This window comes from Urocitellus parryii, chromosome 11 (assembly GCF_045843805.1).
Source record: "Urocitellus parryii isolate mUroPar1 chromosome 11, mUroPar1.hap1, whole genome shotgun sequence".
In the NCBI taxonomy this organism is placed as follows: domain Eukaryota; kingdom Metazoa; phylum Chordata; class Mammalia; order Rodentia; family Sciuridae; genus Urocitellus; species Urocitellus parryii.
Window position 1 is genome coordinate 19538274 of NC_135541.1, and position 23022 is coordinate 19561295.

At 40.0% G+C, this 23022-nt stretch overlaps 1 protein-coding gene across 2 annotated transcripts in view; it reads left to right on the top strand.

Moving 5' to 3' along the window:
- The window catches only part of Khdrbs1 (KH RNA binding domain containing, signal transduction associated 1), a 41839-nt gene extending 19718 nt beyond the window's left edge, over nucleotides 1–22121 (top strand). Inside the window, exons 5-11 of one of the 2 annotated variants that reach the window (XR_003301048.2) lie at nucleotides 755–888; nucleotides 1605–1806; nucleotides 2267–2334; nucleotides 3841–3899; nucleotides 6430–6623; nucleotides 9272–9332; nucleotides 20632–22121. Coding sequence is in view for 1 of the 2 variants with exons in the window: in XM_026391718.2 (XP_026247503.1) it covers nucleotides 755–888; nucleotides 1605–1806; nucleotides 2267–2334; nucleotides 3841–3899; nucleotides 6430–6527 (561 nt within the window). In the remaining variant the exon portion in view is untranslated. Of the gene's footprint in view, nucleotides 1–754; nucleotides 889–1604; nucleotides 1807–2266; nucleotides 2335–3840; nucleotides 3900–6429; nucleotides 7765–9271; nucleotides 9333–20631 lie in introns of those variants that run through there. The other variant, XM_026391718.2, reaches the window with a different exon arrangement.
- Nucleotides 22122–23022: the final 901 nt, after the last annotated feature.

Consider the following 23022-nt stretch of genomic DNA (forward strand, 5'->3'; position numbering starts at 1 on the left):
CATGGTGCTTTGGGAAAAGAGAATGTGTGGGGATAGCATCAACAGAGAGTTTTTCCAAAGGGATACCGTTTTACTTTAAGTCTTGCTAAGGGTTAGTTAGGGTCCCTTTGGTAGACCAGGAAAAATTAAAAAGAAAAGTAAAAGAAATGCAATAGAGCCTATTAATTCAAAGCCTAGGTTTTGGAGATAGGTAATTCTAAATTCACATCTTGAATCTGTCACTTACTAGCTTTGTGTCTTTAGGCTGATTCATAATCCCTGAATCTTTTCCCAACTGTAATATAGGGAGATCTGCCTAGGGTCATTTTGAAGATTAAACTGAAAAATCTATATAATGTTTATTGTATAGTCCCAGTTTATAGAGTTCCGTTAATGGTAGTGGCTTTTATTATTCCAGGAAAAGGAAACTATTTTCAGAGAATGGATGTGTGAGAGTGTGCCAGGTTCTGAACTACAGATTGTTCAGCATAGCTTGAGAGAAGGTTGTGTATGGAGAGAGGGTGGAAGTAATCTGGAGAGCTAGGCAGGGACCACATCCTGAAGAGCTCCATCTGAATAATGAGGGGTCTGCCATCAAGACTTTCCTCAAAGAAGTGACAGGTAGGGCATCATTTGACCTCAGAGAATGAATGACCTGAGACTTCACCTAGGCTTTCAGAATTGTTCTTAGCATCTGAGGTTTATGTGGGCCAGATGACTTTTCGGTAGGAGGTGGAGATATTGTATAGTTTTCCTTGTGATCTTTCTTTCCCAGGATATGATGGATGATATCTGCCAGGAGCAATTTCTAGAGCTGTCCTACTTGAATGGAGTACCTGAGCCCTCTCGTGGACGTGGGGTGCCAGTGAGAGGCCGGGGAGCTGCACCTCCCCCTCCACCTGTTCCCAGGTAAATTAGATAGCTAGAAATAGGATGCAAATTGACTGATAGCACCATCTCTGTCTTATTGGTGCTCTTATCTCTAATTTAGGAGGGATCTCAGAATTTGTTCCATCAAGAATGGAATTTTAGATCAAATTATGTGCATGTTTGAATATGGCATAATAAATTCCACTATTACATATAATTATAATGCACCAATTAAAAAATGTAATTTTATATCTCAAGTGCTTTGACCATAGTCAAATGCTGCAGTCCTGTTGAAACTTTTTTTGAGTTTTAAATTTTGAAAAGCCCTAGCATTTTTAATGATCTAACTTCAGAATTTTACCTCCTGTGACTGACACTTATGGAATGTTTAAACTGTGGAGACCTAGACTGGCCTGGTAGTGAATGCTCCCAGCTATGGGGGAGGGTAAGGCAGGAGGAATGCGAAGTCAAGGTCAGTCTGGGCCACATAATGAGACCCAGTAGGGGGCGGGGGGGGGGGGAATGGTACATGGGCTGTTCGTACCTGCCCAAGGTGCACTAATACATTATAGGACCTGGTGAAATCTTCCAGTGTGGGTCCTTTGTCCATCTATACTTTCATTGCTCTATGCTTTAATGATAGTCTAGTTAAGGCATTGTAAAATCTATCTAGCTCCAAAATTTGCAAATAAATCTGAAGATGAAAGTGACTTATTTATTAAATGCTCTATTTGAAAAAGATTTTCTTTTTATAGGGGCCGTGGTGTAGGACCCCCTCGGGGAGCTTTGGTGCGTGGCACCCCAGTGAGAGGTGCCATCACCAGAGGTGCCACTGTGACCCGAGGGGTGCCACCTCCACCTACTGTGAGGGGTGCTCCAGCACCAAGAGCACGGACGGCAGGCATCCAGAGAATACCTTTGCCTCCACCCCCTGCACCAGAAACATATGAAGAATATGTAAGAATATTTTGAATAATGTACATTTCTCAATGCCTAAAAGGTTGTCAAAGTTGAATGACCCTTCATGTAGGTAGCAGGAAATACCTGTAAGATTTGGAATCTGACCTATGAGATTTTTCCATTTTTAGGCACAGTTTACTATCTATGTAAATTAAATGGGAAGTAAGCTAATGTACAGTGTTTTACTAAGGAATGTGTTCCTACTAAAGCTCAATTTTATACTGTACTTTCAGCCCACACTTGTCCTGTGGCATCTGATATTTTTTTTGTGTGTGTGTATGTGTGCGTGTGTGTGAGGTTTTTGGTAACCCTTTCTCTCTTGACTGACTGTTGTGGGTGTTACTATTTTGGAGGAAAATTTTATGTCCTATTAATCCAGAAGCCTATCATACCTACATGGGATATAATTAGCATCTCTCTCCTCTGATTCTAACCTATTTCATTTTATTTATTTTAGGGATATGATGATACATATGCGGAACAGAGTTATGAAGGCTACGAAGGCTATTACAGCCAGAGCCAAGGGTGAGTCAGGCAGTGTGGTTTGGTACCTTAGGATGGATGGATACATGGAATTAAGGGAACTGAGATATTTAAGCTACACAGACCTAAGGAGCAGTATGGCTCATGGTTTGAAAGGTATCTTTTCTGCTTTTGACATCTGTGAGGTACATTCTTGGCTCTAAAATATGGATAGTAATTATAATTTTTAAACAAAAATTTATTTATTTTGGTACTGAGGAGTGAGCTGAGGGGCCATTCTACTCTACAGAGTATAATTTTTATTTTGAAACAGGGTGTCTCTGAATTGCCCAACTGGCCTCTAGTTTGCGATCCTCCTGCCTTTGCCTCTCGCTGGGATTATAGGCGCATGCCACTGTAATCAGCATGTGCCAACTAGAATTATAATTTAGAATATGTGAATAGTAGATGAAAAACTACATGAAAATAGAGAAAATATATTTAAATAAATTTATTTTGCAGTGCTGGGGATTAAAAGCAGGAATACTCTTACTTTTGAGCTACATCCTCAGCATCCCGCTTTTTAAATTTTATTCATTTATTTTTGGTACTGGGCATTGACCCTAGGGGCACTACCATGCTCTCTACCACCAAGCTACACCTGCCAGCCTCCCCACTTCTTTAAATTTTTTTTTTTTTTTTTTAACTTTTGAGAGAGGGTCTCATTAAATTGCTGAAATTTTGATCATACTGCCTCAGTGTCTTGAATTGCTGAGATTACAGACATGCACCATCACACTTAGCTTGATTTACTAAGAAGTATCCCAAGCCAGGCTCAGTGGCAACACTAGTAATCCCAGAGACCCATGAGGCTAAGGCAGAAGTATTATAAGTTCAAAGCCAGTCCCAGCAACTTAGCAAAGCCTTCCACAATTTAACATGACCCTGTCTCAAAAATAAAAAGCGTTGGGGATATAACTCAGTGATAAAGCACCTTGGGTTCAAGGAAAATAAAACCCAACCACATTAAGATTGCCTGAATTTTTAAGAGGAAGCTAGAGTCTCCCTACCATAACCTGGATTTTTCTCTTTCTTTCTTTTCCTTTTTTTTTTTTTTTTTTTTCCATTTAGCTTAAACCATTCTGTTTGTGTACACATGTATCTTATCTGTGATTGAAAATTAGTCTCAGAATTCTACTTTAGGGACAGAATTGCTCTTTTTCTTTTCTGTTTTTTTTTTTTCCTTCCCAGTGATCTCTGTGAATATGTGTTTATTGTAATTTCATTAAGAGGGTCAGTTTAGAATTATTCATTTTTAGTTGTGGTATCCATTTTTCCTTACTATAGTTTATCTTTTTGCGGGGAGGAGTAGTACATCATGTGTACTTTGAAAATATTTTGGGGTTTAGGGAAGGAACAAAATGGGCTTTTCCCTGTATTTTACACACAAAGAAATGACAGGTATGGATATATTTGAGAGAAAGGTGGAACTAAAATCTGTAAAAAAAAAAAAAAAAAAAAAATCTGTAAAAAGCTGTAGTTTTTTAACGCTGTGTCTTTGGCTTTCAGGGACTCAGAATATTATGACTATGGACATGGGGAGGTTCAAGATTCTTATGAAGCTTATGGTATGTCTTATTTTCTAGGGTGGGGCAAAATGACTAAGTGCCTGGGAGAATGCTGATGACTGGATTTTATAAGACCCTGGTGTTCATAGACACTAGGAGTCTTGTTCTTATTTAAATTTTATGATGCATGGTCCAAAGAGAGATTATGAAAGTTAGGTGGTGATACTGTTACCCTTGGGAAGCTAAGTACATTCTTAAACTAGGGCTCATGCCAGGTTAGCTGGGCTGGAGCAGCAGATTTTTAAGCTAATACTGATCATTTTCTACTTTAGCCAGGGGATACCTAGACCTGGGTTATGTTTCTGCAGCCATATAGGTAGAAAACAAAAACTTTTGTATCATATTTTGTTATATTCTTCTACCCCACCTCTTTGTGTGTGTGTGTGTGTGTGTGTGTGTGTGTGTGTGTGGTGGGGGAATTGGACCTAGGAGTGCTTAACCACTGAGCCACATCCCTAGCCCTTTCTTAAAATTTTTTTATTTTTATATTTTGTTGTTGTGGTGGTGCTAGGGATTCAACCCAGGGCCTTGTGCCTGCAAGGCAAGCACTATACCAACTGAGGTATATTCCCAGCCCAAAATTTTTAATTTTAAGACAGGGTCTTGCTAAGTTGCTGAGGCTGGCTTTGAACTTGATCTTCCTGCCTCAGCCTCCCTAGCCACTGGGATTACAGGTGTGTGCCACCATGCCCAGCTCCACCTCAGTTTTTAAAAGTTTTGGATCCCCTGGGGCTAGGGCTGTGGCTCAGTGATAGAGCACTCGTCTAGCATTTGTGAGGCTCTGGGTTCGATCCTTAGCACCATATATCAATAAATAAAATAAAGGTCCATTGACAACTTAAAAAATATTTTAAAAAGTTTTGGATCCTAACAAAAAGAATCTCAGTGTGTAGAAACAAACTGAAAAGGAATGGATTAGAGCAGGTTAGTGGGCAAAAGTAGTGCCTGTTAGATCAGAGGCTGCAGGGCTGGAACCAGTCAGGGCACAACTGGCCTCAAGCTCTATACTGGCTTGGAGACAACTCAGTCCTTGATCCTAAAAGAGCAGTAGAAGCTGGAATGGCCTGAAGTTTGGTTAAAAACACATTGCTCAAGTGTGTCCTTATGAGCCAATTATGATCCCATGCTAATTGGCCCCAAAGGGAGTGCCATGTGGCATTGGATGCAGAGAGCAGCTCTTTAAATGTGAGGTGTTTTCAACATACCTGGGAAACTTCAAGAGAGTGCTTAGCAAGGAGCTGGCTGAAGAGTTGAGAGTGCATCTGAAGACAGTGATTGACAGTCTCTCCTTAGCCCTAGCTAAAATAATGGACAGTCTTAGGGCCTCCCACAGATAGACAGCATGAATCCAACCCCTCAGCATGGTATGAAGTAGCCAATCGGCTACATTGTACTTCTCTGCTCATATGCCATTATTTAGAAGGGTAGTATGATTGCATCGGGTTTTCCCCTCCACCGGTGAGGTAGTACAATGGAGCCTCTGTATGTGTTTGACTAAATTTCTGTTTTGCTAGAGAAAAGACTGAACTAAAAGGAGGCAGGCTGCTCCTTGTGCTCCTAGTCTGATGTTGCCACAGTTAAATCTGTTCTGATCTCTGCCTTTATAAATGGAATTAGAAAAATAAATTGTTTGTTGGTACCTAGAAGCCTCCTGGAAATTGATGGACATCTGTATTATACTAGGGGTATAAATAGGGTTCTGTGCAACTTTAGATCCATATAGAAGTTTAAGACTTGTGGTGATGGAAGGAGGTATGGAATGTGGGTAGCTGGAGAAATACTTCAAGAATGAACTGCCGTGGGAAAGGTGTGAGAATGTGTGGTAAGAATAAGCTTAAACACAACTTGTAGAATTAAATGATCATTTATCCCAGACTTCCCTGTCAAAGGAAAACCATTTGTAAATGTCAACCATATTGTCTTGTTTCTCATTGCTGTTGACATAAGAAAGGATCTAAGGAGTTCCAAAAATTCTGTAAATGCAATATTTGATTGTATTTCTGTTGATCAGAGCAATAAGTACCAGCTCTGCTGGTGCATGGTCTCATTTAAATATGGCCCTTGCTTGCTTCTGCCAAAGAGCCAGGCAACACTTCTCTTCTCAGGGAACCTGACTTGCAGTTGCATAGAAAGAGGCCGTCTTCCTTCAATCTACCAAATTGGAAGCAGAGAAGGCCATTGTAGACCCACAGAGATTAATGATTCCCTCTTGCTGCAAGGTATTGGGTTTATCCAGGTTTGGGTACTGGGGTATCAGTCATGTTGCCTTTGGAGAACCTCACTCCTGAAGATTACTGCAAAGTAAATGCCAGCCTTTTATGAGTTGTTCCCTTTTGTCTTTCCACTCAAAACTGTGGAAATAGTCCAGACTGTTCAGGAGGTTCGGAGTGGAGAACAAGGACCTCCAAGGAGGTATGAAGACACTGAAAGAAAAGCAGTGTTGTTGGTGATATTTACTAGGTTGACCTACCCTTGCTTATCCCCAAATGCCATTGACATGGTTTATAAACTGTCTTCGCTTTTCCCACAGGCCAAGATGACTGGAATGGAACCAGGCCGTCACTGAAGGCCCCTCCAGCTAGGCCAGTGAAGGGAGCATACAGAGAGCACCCATATGGACGTTATTAAAATCAAACAGGAGGGGAAAAATATCAGTTATGAGCAAAGTTGTTACTGATTTCTTGTATCTCCCAGGATTCCTGTTGCTTTACCCACAACAGACAAGTAATTGTCTAAGTGTTTTTCTTCGTGGTCCCCTTCTTCTCCCCACCTTCCTCCATTCTTAACTCTGCATTCTGGCTTCTGTATGTAGTATTTTAAAATGAGTTAAAATAGATTTAGGAATATCGAATTAATTTTTTAAGTGTGTAGATGCTTTTTTCTTTGTTGTTTAAATATAAACAGAAGTGTACCTTTTATAATAAAAAAAAGAAGTTGAGTAAAAAAAAAAAACAAAAACCACAAACCTGTTAGTTTCAAAAGTGACATTGCTTGCTTAAAGGTTCTGAAGTAAGGCTTGTTAACTTTCTCTTAGTTTTGATTTGAGGCATCCCGTAAAGTTGTAGTTGCAGAATCCCAAACTAGGCTACATTTCAAAATTCAGGGCTGTTTAAGATTTAAAATCACAAACGTTAACGGCAGTAGGTGCCACCATGCAAAAGTGAGCTCAGACGTCTCTAAAAATGTTTCCTTTAAAAACACATGGCGATTGAATCTTAAGTTAAGTTTTAATATGAAAGATCCTCATGAATTAAATAGTTGATGCAATTATTAACGTTAATTGACTTAAAACAACAACAAAATTAGGTTTGTAAAACTGACTTTTTCATTATGTGGGTTTTGAAATCTAGCCCCAGGCATACAGTGTTGAGAGATACTTAGGGGGGAGTAAGTTTTGAAGAGGTTGATTGGGGCAGAGGGGCTGGCCATCTAAATTTAATTTGATGTAGTGTTTTTTAGCCACACTCTTTCAGTAAGAGTACTAATAATTAAAGTTTCAGTATTCAGGAAGACAAAAAGTATTTTGTCCATTTGAGATTCTGCACTCCATGTAAAGCTCACTTGGACATTGGGGCCAAAAGCTGAAGTTTTTCAGTAAGTTGACAGTTGTCAATATTGAACTGTTCCCAAGATAGTCAAGTATGTCTCAACACTAGCATGATATAAAAAGGGACACTGCAGCTGAATGAAAAAGGAATCAAAATCCACTTTGTACATAAGTTAAAGTCCTAATTGGATTTGTACCGTCCTCCCATTTTGTTCTCGGAAGATTAAATGCTACATGTGTAAGTCTGCCTAAATAGGTAGCTTAAACTTATGTCAAAATGTCTGCAGCAGTTTGTCAATAAAGTTTAGTCCTTTTTTAATCAAAGTAAATGTGATGAATTGTCATTTTTTTGGGTGGACAATAAAATAGTTTTCTCTTTTAAATAAACTTAAATTAACTCTAAAGTTAATGGGCTTGTTAAAAGTTGGAGACATTCTTAAAAGTGGTGGGGGGGATTTTATTTTAAGTTTACCAAAAAAAAAGTTTATTGAGTTGTTAAGTTTTAGTTTAAAAATAACCAAAGCTTTTTCACCCCCTGGAAGTTGTTGAAAGCAGTTTTAACCAATCCTATCAAAAGTTCTAATATCTGGAGAGAAAAACCCAACTAACTGACTGAAACTTGGATTGGTTTTCATATGTAGGTCTCCATATTTAAAGTGCCAGCCACCCTTGTTTGCACCTTGTTAGATCCCCTAGGTGGCCCTAAAGAGTGACACCAAATCACTGAGTTCAGAAAGGGATAGCACCTGCCTTTAGATATGACAATCCAGCAAACCCTGGATATCCTTAATGGTTTGCTTTCCAATCCCAGAAATGCTGTCAATAACTTAGCTGGCCTGGGGCAGGATTTGGCATGATAGACTGGCCCTGAATTCCCTCCTGCATGATCAAGAGAGGAAATATGGAATTGGTTGGCCCCATTTCCACTCCTCTCTCTTAATTCTCAGGGTTCTCATGCCTTCCCTAAGAGAGCCACCTAAACTGCTCGGGGGTGAAAAATCCTCTTGTATGAAGTGCCAAGCTGCCTGCAGCAGTGCATGATGGACATTTTTTTTCTTTTAAAAACACACCAACAAAAAATGTATTTGTAGATTGTGATAAAGTGTAAATAACTGAATTTTCAACCATGGTTTGAAGTCAGCTTTCAGGGCATTATGTCTTGTTTTGATGAAAAGAGATCACTCTATACCCCCCTTTTTAAAGGAAAATTATCGCAAGAGAATCAGGATGTGTAAAGCTAACATGCATCGCAAAAAACCAAAGGTAACCTAAATGTCTGATTTTAATAGCACATATTTCTCTTTTATATAAACTGTGACAGCAACTTGCATAAACAATTCTTTAGCTGTTAATTTTAATGTTAAAACTTTGCAAAACTTGTTTAATAAAAATAGCTGTAAAAAGAAAAACCATATGCTGCCGCATAAATTAGCCATAACTCTTAATAATCCTGCCCATCACAAGTGAACTGTAATGTAACCTGGGCACAAAGTCTGACATCTTAAATGACACATTGTAAAATTTCAATGACTGTAGATTAGACCTCCTGCTGCACCCCAAAGTAAAGCTTTCTGCTCAGCTATTTTAAAATGTACAAGGATGAGCCTCATAGGACCCTATATTGATATTCACAGTGAAATGTTACTTAAAATTTCTTAAAAGTTGCATGTTTCTTTCCTGTAATGTGTAAACTGCATGCAGGATCTCTTTATCTTTTTTTTTGTTGTTGTTTTTGGGTTTTTTTGGGTTTTTTTTTTTTTTTTTTTTTTGTATGTCTGTAGAACTTCCTCTTCAAAAGACTGATCTCTTATTTCTCCATTTTCAGGTGATTGAAAACTTCTTGAGATATTTCCTGGAATAGAATGAGTAGTGAAGACCCATGTCAGGTATGTTAAGGTGGCTTTCTGTTAAGGATGATGATCCTTTTATCATAATCGTAAAACAGTTGTGCTAGGAAGTACCCTGGAAGATGATAAATGGGCCAATCTTTCCTACAGCCATTTCAAATTTACAACACAACTATACTTACGTTAGTTGATAGACCATAAGTTTACTTCTAATGGCTAAGAAGATCCCCCATGGTGTCAGTTTTTATCCCTTGAATCCCTTTTTATTTGTTCTGTCAACAGTGTTTCTTTTGAAGTTCAGTTGGTTACAATCATCAAAATGGTAATGTAAATAAAAGGGAATTTATTAGAATGATGTTAGGAACTCCCACATTAAATATGAAAACTAGAAAATCTGGTTTGGGGGACTGGGGTTATGGCTCAGCAGTATAGTGCTTGCCTCGCCCGTGCAAGGCCCTGGGTTTGATCCTCAGCACCACATTTTAAAAAATAATAATAATAAGGTAAAAAAAATAAAGAAAGAAAATTTGGGATCTATAGCAGCTAGAGAGAACTGGGACAGTAGTGGTAAATGGTCTTGGAGCAGAGACTGGCTGCTTGGACACACTGGAATAAATAAACTCATATACTATATTTGGTTTCTTTCTAGGGAGGGAATGTCAGGCTGGACATACGTTACCTTGAGTCATATGCTTTTTTTTTTTTTTTTTGAGAGAGAGAGAGAATTTTAATATTTATTTTTTAGTATTTGGCGGACACAACATCTTTGTTTGTATGTGGTGCTGAGGATCAAACCCGGGCCGCACGCATGTCAGACGAGCGCGCTACCGCTTGAGCCACATCCCCAGCCCCTGAGTCATATGCTTTTAAGACCTAATTCCTCAAAAGGAAGTTGAAGTGTTAACAGCAAAGGGAAATGGATATGGGATCCCCCCCCCCCAAAAAAAAAAGAGATGTACTGTATAATATATTTTACAGAAGTTACTGAGACCCAATGAGGTTAAGTAACTTCCCAGGGTCACATATTTATGACTGAAAATCAAGTCCAAGTTGATCCCAGAATCTTTCATCTTAACCCTATAGTGTATTGCTTTTAGTCTAGGAATGAGGCATTTCTCACACTTAGGAGACCATTTGTAGGAATATTGTGGTGTAGTAGAAAGGACATGGAGTTTGACAAACCCAGAGTTGAATGTATAAGCTATCTTTTGTGCAGTGACTCCAAACTAATACGTGTCTTTTACATTTGGAGGGAGAAGGTGGTGATAATCTCATAGTGACTGGCAAATTATAGGAGTTCTTAAATATATGGAGCTGGGGCTAGGGATGTGGCTCAGTGGTAGAGCACTCACCTAGCGTGAGTGGGTTCCTGGATTTGATAGGTAGCACCACAAAAAGGCAAATATAATATGTAAGGCCAAACAATTCAGCACTTCATATATAGTAAATATTAGTATTTTTTCTTCCTAGGAACACTTTCCCTAAAGTTTAACACCCTGGTTTTCATAAGTGGGGCCTTATCAGTAATGAGCCTTCCTGTTGCTTGAAACCGTCAAGGTATACTGACTGACTGATTATTCCCTTTGCTCCTGAATGAGTTGTTAGGGTTAGGATGGCACTGAGGGGAAAATGGATCTTAACTAGGTGAGCCAAAGGTAGATGTAGCTTTTGAGAGTGAAAATTTGACCTCTTAGAACTCACGTCTTTTAAAACTGCCTCTCAGCCAGGAACTTCTGAGATCTGGAGGCTTTAAGGAAAGTCATGTGTACAAAACCTGGGTGAATGGTTCTAGGCACTCAGGAAGTCCTAGTTTGATGTTGGTCACACTAATGGCTAGGAAATTTAGGGGAGGAAATCCCGTAATTAAAAGGATTTAGTTTCAACTCTTCCTAGGGTAGACTTTCTCTTCTTTTTTTCCCTAATATTTATTTATTTATCTCATATATTCACACACATATATAAAACTTTATTCATGTATATAAAACTTTATTTATTTATTTTTTTATGTGGTGCTCAGTATCGAACCCAGTGCCTCACCTGTGCTAGGCAGGCACTCTACCACTGAGCCACAACCTTAGCCTGCAGGGTAGACTTTTTTATAAATAAATTTTATTTGTGTATATTTATTGAGCATGATATGGGATATATAAAGATTATTAAAAACTTATTATAGTGAAGCAAATTATCATCTTACATAGTTTTTGTGGCAAGAGTAGCTTAAGTCTTATTTAAGTCTTATTTAGCTTAAGTCTTATTTACTGTGAATTCCATCTGCAAAATAAGTAATAATTAAGTCCTCAGGTTGTCAGATGTCTAGACTTGTTCATACCTGCTACTTTGTATCCTCTGACCAGTATCTCCAGCTCCTTTTCCTCCCACTTGTGTGACATGGGAGGCCCTGGGTTTGATCCCCAGCACTGTAGGGAAAAAAGCAGCAGCAAGAGAAATGGATTAAAAATTTGGGGAAACTTCTGTTTCATTTTCAAGATTTGTAATAGAAAAGGCAGAATCAGGTTTGCTGGTGATCTGTCTTTCCTGTGTGTATCTTAGTTGATCCAAGTGTTTTCTATAACTTTCTGGTACTCACTACCTGTGAACTTTATTACAGTTCTGTAAGCTTTGCAGCCAAGCAAGATTGAGTACTTGTCTTGGTGCTGCCTGGTCTTAGCCTTTGTCACCTTAGACAAAAACAAATCTCTAACTTCTCTCTTTATCATCAGAAAAAAAAAGTCATTAAGGGGCTGAGGTTGAGTGCTTGCCTAGGATGTGTAAGTCCCTGGGTTTGATCCTCAGCACCACATAAAAGTAAATTAAAAAACAAGGTATTGATCTTTTCTTTTTGGTACCCAGGATCAATCCCAAGGGCACTTAACCACTGAGCCACATCCCCAGGCCGCCCTCCTTCCTTTTTATTTTTGAATTTTTAGTTTTTATTGTAAGACAGAGTCTTACTAGGTTGATTACAGTCTTATTGAATTGCTGAGGCTGGCTTTGAATCTGTGATTGTTCTGCCTCAGCCTCCTGAAGCTGGCATTACAGGCATGTGCTAAACAGTTTAGTAAAGGTTTTCTTTTCTAATTGAGATGAAATTTATACATCATAGGCAACCTCTATGGGTCCCAGCTCATCTTGCAGGAATAAATGCTACTCTATTAACACTATAAGGAAGGGGGAAAAAAAGCCATATAACATGAAATTTAAAAGTGATTTTTTTTTTTTTGCCAGAATATTTCTGTTATCCTAAAAAGAAAGTATGATACCTACTAGTATTCACTCACTCTCTCCAACCCCTGAGTAATCTTTCTATGGATTTGCCAATTCTAGACATTTCATATAAATGGAATTGTGTAGATGTGCCCTTTCTGTTGACTTTTACTTTTCATATGTTTTCAAGTTTCATCTATATTATAGTACATATCAGTATTTCAAACTAGTCATAAGAAACATTGCTTTTAAAAGCAATCTATTTCAGGGGTTGGGAGTGTTGCTTAGTGTTAGAGCACTTGCCTATCCAGTCCTGGGTTTGATCCCTGGCACTACAAACAAATAACAACATAAGCAGTCCCTTTCATTTGAGACAGACAACTCCGAGTATTAGAAGTTTGCTCAATTTTTAAAATTGATTCCAGGAACATTCTACCACTGAGCTACACATCCCTAACCCTGTTTTTTATTTTGAGACAAGGTGTCACTAAGTTGCCCAGGCTGGCTGTAAACTTTCGATCCTCCTACCTCAGCCTCCTGAGTTGCTGGGATTATAGGTGTATGCCACCATGCCTGGTTTATGTTAAATTTTTGAGGAAATGGTCAAATTATTATTCACGGAAGTCTCCATTATTCCCACCAGCAATGCATGTGGGTTCTAATTTCCCCATATCTTCACTAGCATTTGTTAATTTCCATTTTATTATAGTCATCAAAGTGGATATGGAGTGGCATCTCATTGTGGTTTGGATTTGCATTTTCCTAATTACTATCATTGGGCATCTTTTCATGTACTTGTTGGCCAGTTATTTGTCTTTGGAGAAATGTCTTTAAATCCTTTACCTACTTTTGCCAGCTTATCTGTAATCCCAGTGACTCAGAAGGTTGAGGCAGAAGGATGACAAGTTGAGGCCAGCCTGAGCAATTTAACAAGATCCTATTTCAAAAGTGGGCGGTGGGGGGAAGACTCGGTGGTAAAGTTCCTTTCCCCCAAAAAGAATCCTTTGCCTGCTGTTAAATTAGATTATTTGGCTTGTTTTATTTTTATTTTTTAAAATAAATTTCTATTTTTTAAAGTTGTCAGTGGACCTTTATATGTGGTGCTGAGAATTGAATGCAGTGCCTTACATGTTAGGCAAGTGCTCTATCACTGAGCTACAATCCCAGCCCTTGTCTGTTTTATTTATGATTGAATTGTAAGGGTTTCTTATTGTTGCCGTTTTTCTTTGGTGGTGGTTCAGATTCTTCTGTTGTGAATATCTGGATGTTGAAAAAATTAGTCTTGGGGCTGGGGTTGTGGCTCTGCAGTTGAGCACTCGCCTAGCATATGCAAGGCTCTGGGTTCTATCCTCAGCACCACATAAAAAATAAATAAAAGATACTGTGTCCAACTAAAAAATAAATATTTTTTTAAAATTAATCTTCCAACATTGAATGGATGTCCTTGTCAAAAATTGGTGATCAGCTGGTGCAGTGGCATACACCTCTTATCCCAGCAGCTTGGCAGTCTGAGGCAAGATAATCGAAAATTCAAGGACAGTCTCAGAAATTTATCGAGGCTCTAAGCAACTTAGCAAGGCTGTCTCAAAAAGGGCTAGCTAAGGATGTTGCTCAGTGGTTAAGTTCCCCTAGGTTCAATCCCTAGTATCAATAAATAAATAAAATCAATTGACCAAGCTGGACATAGTGACATACACATATAATTCCAGCAACTCAGAAGGGTGAGGCAGGAAAATTACAAATCCATGATGAATCTGGGCAACTAAACAGGACTCTGTCTCAAAAAATAAAAAGGTTGTGAATGTAGTTCAGTGGCAAGGTGCCCCTATTTCAGTCCTCAGGAGTGAATAAACAAAAAACAAAATTACCAGTTGACCTTAGACCTATGGGTCTAGTTTGGTATGGTAGCACATGCTTATAATCCCAGTAGGTTGGAGCAAGAGAATTGGAAATTTGAGGTCAGCCTTAGCAACTTAATTGAACCCTGTCTCCAAATATAATTTTTTTTTTAAGGGCTGGGTTCAATTTCCAGTAAACTCGCCCCAACATTCCCCCCGCCAATTAAAAGCACAAGGCATCTATAGATCTGCCTTTTGAAGGTAGGTACTACTAAAAATGGTTGACTAATACAATTTCTGACACATGATAGCTGCTAAATAATAAATATTAGCTGATTGGCTAGCTTTGGCATCACTGTGAGACTGGCTATGAGTGGTAGAGCTGAGATTTGATCCCTGTATGGGTGACTGCAAAGCATATCCTGTGCATTATACTGTAGGCTGTTAAACGTGAGAATGAAACTGACCTAGTATTATGCGTGGCCACATGTAGTTCTAGAAGCTCAGAAACTTAGCTCCAGCATATCTATCTACCACCATCAACCCTCACTCACCCTGTTTCCATAGAGCCAGCAGACTCGTAGCAATGACACTTAATACTGAAGGAACACTCTCATCTTTCCTTACCTAGGGATAAAGCAGTTATCAAATAGCCTCAGAGTTTTTCCACTTTTGTTTTCTTTCCCCTCTCTGCCTCAGGCTAAGAATGAAGTGCATCTGCAGCTTTTAGGGCTTTTTGGCTACCAGTGATGGAATAGACTCTAGATTGTTTTTTGTTTCAGGAATAACAGCCTTTGAGTTGGGACCCAGCTGGCCTCTTGTCTATGCTTATGCAGAATGCTCCTGAACCAGGGGCAGAAGGGGGATGGGGATAGAGGTGGTGGTGGATGTTTGGCTCAGGTTTGTTTGATTGAATCTGGGGCCCTACCCTGCATTTGCTAGGCAAGCCCTCTACCACAGAATTACATCCCCATCCCTTTTTGTTTTGAGACTGAGGGTCTCCAAGTTGCTCAGGCTGGTTTGGAGTTTGAAATCCTCATGCTTCGGCCTCCTTAGAAGCTGGAATTACAGGCATGCACCACTGTGCCTGGCTTGACTCATGATTTTGAAGTTCTGTGTCCTCCAAGGCTTTGCCCAAAGATCATTTCTTGGTTAGAATTCATGAGGCAGCAATGAGCTCCTTCTTTTGATATACTGTTGTTCTTTGTGTGAACGTACAGAGGCTACTGTTTGCTATCTGTGCTAGTAGTAAGTAATTTAAATTTTTTTCTTCATTTTACTACTTTTCAGTCTGTCCCATTTGCTGATCTTTACCTCATTTATTTATTTATTTATTTATTTTTTAAAGATAGAGTGAGAGGGGAGAGAGAGAGAGAGAGAGAGAATTTTTAATATTTATTTTTTAGTTCTCGGCAGACACAACATCTTTGTTGGTATGTGGTGCTGAGGATCGAACCCGGGCCACACGCATGCCAGGCGAGCGCGCTACCGCTTGAGCCACATCCCCAGCCCTTTACCTCATTTAAAAGAAGGGGAATGTAAGAAAGGGAAAATAGGTAACTTTACCTGGCTAAGGGAAAAGAGAACTTGGTTTGATTGCCTATTGTGTGTGTCCCTTTTACAAGTGAGGCAGATGATTCTAGGAGAGATTCAGTAATTTACATTGGTTGCATAGCAAATTGGGAGAGGAGCATATTAATATTACTGTATACCATTCTCCGTATACCAGAGTTCATTCTCTGTTCTGAAAGCATGCTGCTTCTATAAAATAATACCTTATTTCATTAACTGTAAAGGATATTTGTTTTGAGATGAATCATTAAGTGCTGCAAAGGAAAAACACTTCCAATTAAACTAACATGATTTATTTTCACAGCAAATGTGAGATGCATCCTGGAAAAAAAAGTCTTAGTTACTATTACATTTAGTCAATTCTAATGTTTATTTATTTTCTCTACCAGTGAAGTAGATATTATTCTATTTTTTATACATAATGAAACTGAGGTCTAAAAAAGTTAATTATCAAAGACCGTACAGCTGTTATATAGCAGAACTGAGATTCATTTACAGGCAGTCTGATTTTGGGTTCTGTGATCAATTTCAACCATGTAATGGAATTTAGAAGTTCCAACTGCCAAGCCAGAACCGTCTTAGGGAACATTTTTAGTCATTCTGTGTCCTGGAAGAAGACTTCCTATGCAGGAATATTATTACAGTGAACATTTGCTGAGACCACTTAGGCCTTATGCTGGCTATGCTGAGTCACATTTCTGCATCCAATTTGTAGTCCTTATCCTCAAGAAACAGTTTAATGGGAGAAAATTCTCCATTGTTACAGTAGTAGATGATGGTGTTCTGCTGCTGCACTGAATACCAGAGACCTGTAGGAGTCAGGCTTAGGGAATGCCAGAGAAAGAAGGTGACAGCCAAGTGCAGTAGTGCACACCTGTAATCCCAGCAGCTCAGGAGGCTGAGGCAGGAGGATTGCACATTCAAAGCCAACCTTAGCAGCTTAGTGAAACCCTGTCTCTGAAAGGGCGGGGATGTGGCTCTGTGGTAAAGTGCCTCTATATTCAATCCTAAGTACCAAAAAAGGAAAGAAAAAGAATAACATTTACGTTCCGTCTTAAAGGATAATTAAGATTTTTTTTTGTGGTGCTGAGGATTGAACTCAGGGCCTTGTGCATGCAAGGCAAGCACTCTACCAACTGAGTTATATCCTCAGCCCTGATAATTAAGAATTTGCCACACTGAAACAAATACCATACCATTTTATTATGGCTTTAAATAGACAAATTTTAAATTCTACCTCCTCCAAAGCTAGTTTTGAGGATCTTATGTGTGTTAGCCTCCCTAAGTATCTGTTTTATTATCTATAAAATATAGATACCATTTACGAAACAGTACAGTTGTAAAGACTGAATGAGCTAATGCAACTAACATTTAGCATAACATGTAGTAAGCATGTAATAAATATTAGCTATGTGTATAGGCTAGAAAAATAGGTTAGTATTTTTTTTTAATATACCTTTATTTTATTTATTTATTTTTATGTGGTGCTGAGGATCAAATCCAGGACCTTGCTCGTACTAAGTGAGCGCTCTGCTGCTGAGCCACAACCCCAGTGTTGCTTTTGTAAAGCTGAAGTTTAGGGAACTGTTTAACGCCTTAAGAAATACAAGGAGGGGTTTGAACCACATCTCTGTTTGTCATTGTGCCAGCAAGGTAGGAAATAGAAGTAAAAGAGAAGCTTTCTGCCACTTTAATGGCATCATTCCTTTGTGGTAGGGTAAAGGGGATCATCTCCCTTGACTTCCTCCTGCCTCCCTCTTGCCTGTAGGTCTTTGGTTCCTGCCTTTCTCAAGACAGAATCCTCTCTCCATCCAGGTATTGGGCCATTTGAGGACGAGATATTAGGGTTTTGCCATTTGTTAATGGAGTCTCCTCACATCCTATACCTTTCACTCAACTTGTGAATCAGATACCAATATTCAGGTATCTTCTATCTGACCCACTGATAGAAGAAAGCTTTGGTACATTACCGTTCTCTTCAAGTCATGAATGGATGAGGTCTCTGCCTCTATTTTAAGCCTTGTGAGTCTTCCCCTTCTGTCTTTGTAGATCCACACGTACCTCCTGTTCTTCAGATTAATAGTCATTGCATGTTTAAAGCTAGCATACATTTGATGAATATTTAATAGCATTGAACAGACAGACTGGAAACCACTGTCTGAGATAGCAGCTGTTAGGGGGAGGGGAAAAAGTACACCAAACTGCCTAACTACCCGCTCTTTTATTTCCTGGCCTAGGAAATAGGCCTGTCTCTTCTAAGGCCCTTAGAAATAAAGGCCTTATGGTGGGCATTGCACTGTAGTCTTACTTTGGCCTGATTGCTGCCCTGAGCTCTAAAGAAGGCTACACTCAAGCTACAGATTAAATCCTTTTGTTGGGGGAATACAGAGCAGAAATGTTCACTGACACCTGGAATCAATTTTCCAGCCCCTGAGCTGGAGTCCTCTGCTCTTATCATTTGTTCTGGGACTTTGGTGCCGAGTGAACATTCTCATTTAGTATTCACCTAACCATCTCTCCTCTGAAAGGAGACTTGTATCTGGAAAAGAATTGAATTTCATAGGCATGTGATTGATCCTCAGTTTCTCAGCACTCCTTGACCAAAGATGCTAGATCTGCTGAGCAGTGAGTGTCCACATTCCCATACTGTGCTGATTGGTTGTGGGTGCATTTCCGGCAGGGGCACAGGCTAGCCCTGTGCCTCCCCCACCTAGATATAGGCAGATTCATGCTTCAAGGAGGCTTTGGAGGGGCAGTTGGACTCCTGGGGAAAAAAAAAAGAACTTGATGTTTCTGGTGAGGCCTAACCAGGGTATCAGCCCAAATTAATCAGCTAAATAGCACACATGTCCAGAAATTTGGCTACCATTTCTGATCTTAATACTGCATTAAGATGTGAAGAAGGGCTTTTCCCTTGTCTGCCTCTGGAGCCTGGCTTGGTCTAGTTCAGGGCAGCCAATCACTTTCCACCAGGTACCATGCACGGTATTGGATAAGAAATTGAGATAGAAGAGTTTGGGAACAAATTGACTCAGGGTAATTCTTCTCTGGTGTCTTATGACTCCAGCAGCTTTAGAGGTGGGTGCTCCCCATCTCAGCTTTTTGTGTTGGAATGTGGGAAACAAATTCTTCATCTGCCTTTGAAAAAGAAAGAAAGCCTGAGGGTATAGCTCAGTGATAGACCTAGCACAGCCAAAAGAAAGGAAAAAGAAATACCTTGTGTTCTGATAGAATTCTTCATAAACTTGTCTCCAGAAATCAGTACAAAATTTATTTATTTTATTATTTTTTTAATATTTATTTTTTAGTTTTTGGTGGACACAACATCTTTATTTACTTATTTTTTAAATGTGGTGCTGAGGATCAAACCCAGCACCTCGAGCATGCCAGGCGAGCGTGTTATCGCTTGAGCCATATCCCCAGTCCTATTTATTTTTTAAAATATATTGACTATTACACCTACTGTGTGCTAGGCTCTGGAGATTTGGTGGAGCGTAAACATCATAAAATGGTCCTGGCTTAACAGAATATTTGGGGAGACAGACGCTAAACAGATAACTTATTAGTTACATAGCTAATTTTGATTATGACAAGTTCTAAAAAGAAAGGGATAGGATGCTTTGAGGGTATACAACTTAACTAGGGTTTTCCTTGTGCAAATAGTGTTTAAACTGATACAAAAGGAAGGCTTAGCTAGGCAGAGGGCTTGGGAGATGGTTTGGGGAAAGGACATGGAGCACATTATCTAAGCAGAGGGTAAACTGCAGCAGGTTTAAGGTGAAGTAGAAAACTAGACCCTATTCTGAGGGGATCACTGAAGACCATTAAATTAGTGACTGGTGGAGAATAACATTAGATTTCTGGGTTTTGGTTGGTTGGTTGGTTGGTTGGTTTTTGTGGTGCTAGGGATTGAACCCAAGGCTTTGTGCATGCAAGGCAAGCACTCTACCACCTGAGCTATCCCCAACTCTAGATTTCTGTTTTGATTTTATTATCATTAATAATTATATTTAGGATGCTGACGATCAAATCTAGGGTCGCCAATAAGGTAAGCCAGTGCTTTACTGCTGAGCCATACCTCCGGCTCAGATTTCTGATTTTAAACTTCACTTGCTGATAATACATCTCTATAGAAAACCTTATTAGGTGAGGGCAATAAAATGAGAAAGGCCTGTAGGTAGGACTGGAGGTGTAACTCGGTGGTGCCCTGAGTTCAGTCCCCAGTATTTATGTGCCAGGTCCTGGGTTCAATCTCAGCACTGGAGGGTTGGGAGGAAGTCTTGTAATGGGATAATATTGAAAATTAAGGTTCCGGGTTACTGACTTGGGGGGGGGGCGGTAAATGTCTTTTTAAAAAGGAGAAGCACTGCTATAGGCTTTAGTATGAGATCAGAGACCCCTTTCCTGTGCCTCAGGCTTAGGATGTGTCTCTCCTATAGTTAAAGCCTTCCTGGGTCACTCTACTCAGGCATGGCCAAGGATGGGAGGTATAGAGTGTGGGACTCCATTTTTATTACCTAAGAGTAAAGAGACAGCTAATAGGCTATGGATTGCTGTTTTTCCACTCATCTGCATACCTAGAAATCTGTGTACTGAAGGAAACACCTAGAGTTGTACTATGGGATGGGGGGACTGAAGGAAGGCGGTCTAGCCAGATGGGAGGCTGGGAAACCCCTTGATAAGGCAGCATCATGTTTCTTAATTTCCACTTTGTTTCTTTGCAGCTATCAGAGAACTCCAGTAACCAGGAGAGAACTACCTGTTGTTTAAAGGCTGGCCTGGGGCATTTGCTGAGCACAGAGAAACCATGGAGAGGAGATCAACAGTTCTGTCTCACCCCGCCTCTTGATCTGTCTGAATTAACCACAGAAAACCAGCCAGGATCATCCTTTAAGAGTCCTTAGACTCAGAATGGAATCCTCAGGGCAGTAGGGGACTGTGATATTAACAGTTCTACCTGCTCAAGACTTTAAAAAGAGTGGAACTAACAATGTCCCTAGCATGGCCCTCCAGATCAGTAGACTGGCACCTCCCACTATACCATTCCCAGTCTGCTTCCCCTTAATCTGTCACAGAACCGACTGGAACACCCTACTTTCACTTCCTATTCCTCACACCATACAGAAATTCTTTGGTGGCTGTCAGCATCAGAGCCCTTGGATACTTCCAGAGAGTAATCCTCATCTCCTCAGTAATGGGCTAGGGGAAAACCAAATGCAGAGGTTCATTTACTTTGGGTTCATTACTTGCTGAGCCTGTTTTTCTCTTATTGTTGATTACTTGTTCAAAAAAGGTCTTGAAAGGTAGGGCTTTTCTACTTTACATCTGTATTCTATTTTCCAACCAGTATTTGCCCCTGAGGAGCTCAATAAAGGTTTGGTCAAGTGATAAATGGTCCCACTCTGGTAGCTTCTCTTAGCTTTGGGAAAGGGCCTAAGCCCCCCTTCTAGAGCTATTCTGGGCCAAATGATTTGCCTTAACATTTTCTCTTGAAGGATTAGGAAGTCAGCTTTTGAAAGGCTTCTGATTTCCTGGGTCCTATGCCTAGCTGAGATTTACAGAGCTTCTTGAGAGATTAGGGACCTCTAGTGCTGCACTCTTCCCTAAGACCTTCAGGTTATTTATCCTAACAAAGGAACCAAGAGCTAGGACTGGGTTTAAAGAGGAAGACTGTCTGCATTTTAACTATGTCTGAGGATATTTTAATGAGCTTGGAGTCATTCTTAGGAGGTGTAGTGGAAAGGGACCTTGAAGTCAGTTGATTTACATTGGACAAGCTGTTGAACATCTGAACCTGCTTGTCTTCATTGTTGATTACTATAAATAGTAGCTAATTATACCTTTTGGGGGTACCAAAGATTTAATCCAGGGGTAATTTACGACTGAGGCACATCCCCAGCCTTTTTTTTTTATTTTGAAAAAAGTTTTTACTAAATTGCTTACGTCCTTACTGAGTTGCTGAGGTTGGCCTGGAATTTGTGATCCTCCTGACTCAGCCTCCCAAGTTGCTGGTATTACAGGTGAATACCACCATGCCCAGCTATGTCAAGCATTTGTATGCACTGTTTCATTTAATCCTCCAATCCATTATGTTTATTTTACACATGAGGGAATTGAGGCTTTAAAAGAATAAATAACTTGGCTAAGGTTAGAAAACACTTCATCAGACAGCTACAAGTGCTTTGAAACTGTCAGGTTTCTGAGATACGGGACTTTCAGAGCTAAAACTAGAAAAGTCCTAGATGAAAAAATTTGTCATCTGGCCGCTGAGGCTGTACTTTCCTTGGCTTCTTAGTCTCTAGGCCTTACTTTGTGGCCATAGTCCTTTCAGTTCACCAGACTAGGGAGGAGTTGCAGTGGGGAGGGAGCCAGATGGCATCTTAGTTACAGATAGTGGGTCATTGAGGAGTCCGCATTAGGTGAGGCCCCTCTGCAGGCATACCCCTCCACCCTTAGGTGTAGGATTTTTATTTGAAGGACACCAAGTTTTACTGGAAAGCTTACAGGGCAAAACAGATCTAGACCCCAAATCCCTGTATTTTTCAGGCCTGTTTACTCCTTAAAAGTAGGATAACAATCCCTTTCTACTGAAGGAGGTCTGAGAAGCAAATGAAGTGTGTGTGAAATGCTTAGCTTGGGGTCTAAACATAACACTGCAACACATCCTTCCTGCTCTATTCCTGCCCAATAGGTCTTGGCAGTCCTGTCACCTGTAGCACACACCCTCTACCCTCCTCCCATTTAGTTCCTAGGGATCTTCCTTTAAGTACTCTGAATTGGTGACCCTACATGTCGGTCACCTCTGCAAGTGGAGAAGGATGACATCCCCTAGCCTCTGGACTGTTCTGAGCCAGAAATATTTTAGAAAGACCTTTCTCTGGCTGTTGCCAGGGTGATGGGCTCTCAGGGGGTGGTGGAAGTGTGGAGGTGGGGCCAGCAGCCTGGGGTCTAGAAGCAGAGTTGAACTTAGAAGGGGCCTGTATGAGGCCTGGCCAGGAGCGAGTGCTTACCACTCTGAAGGCTGTTTTGCCTACCTTTCCTTACTTGGGCCCCCTCAAGCTGTTGTTCTTGAACACAGACCCAACTGTGCTGTGATCTTAGGTAAATTGTTCACA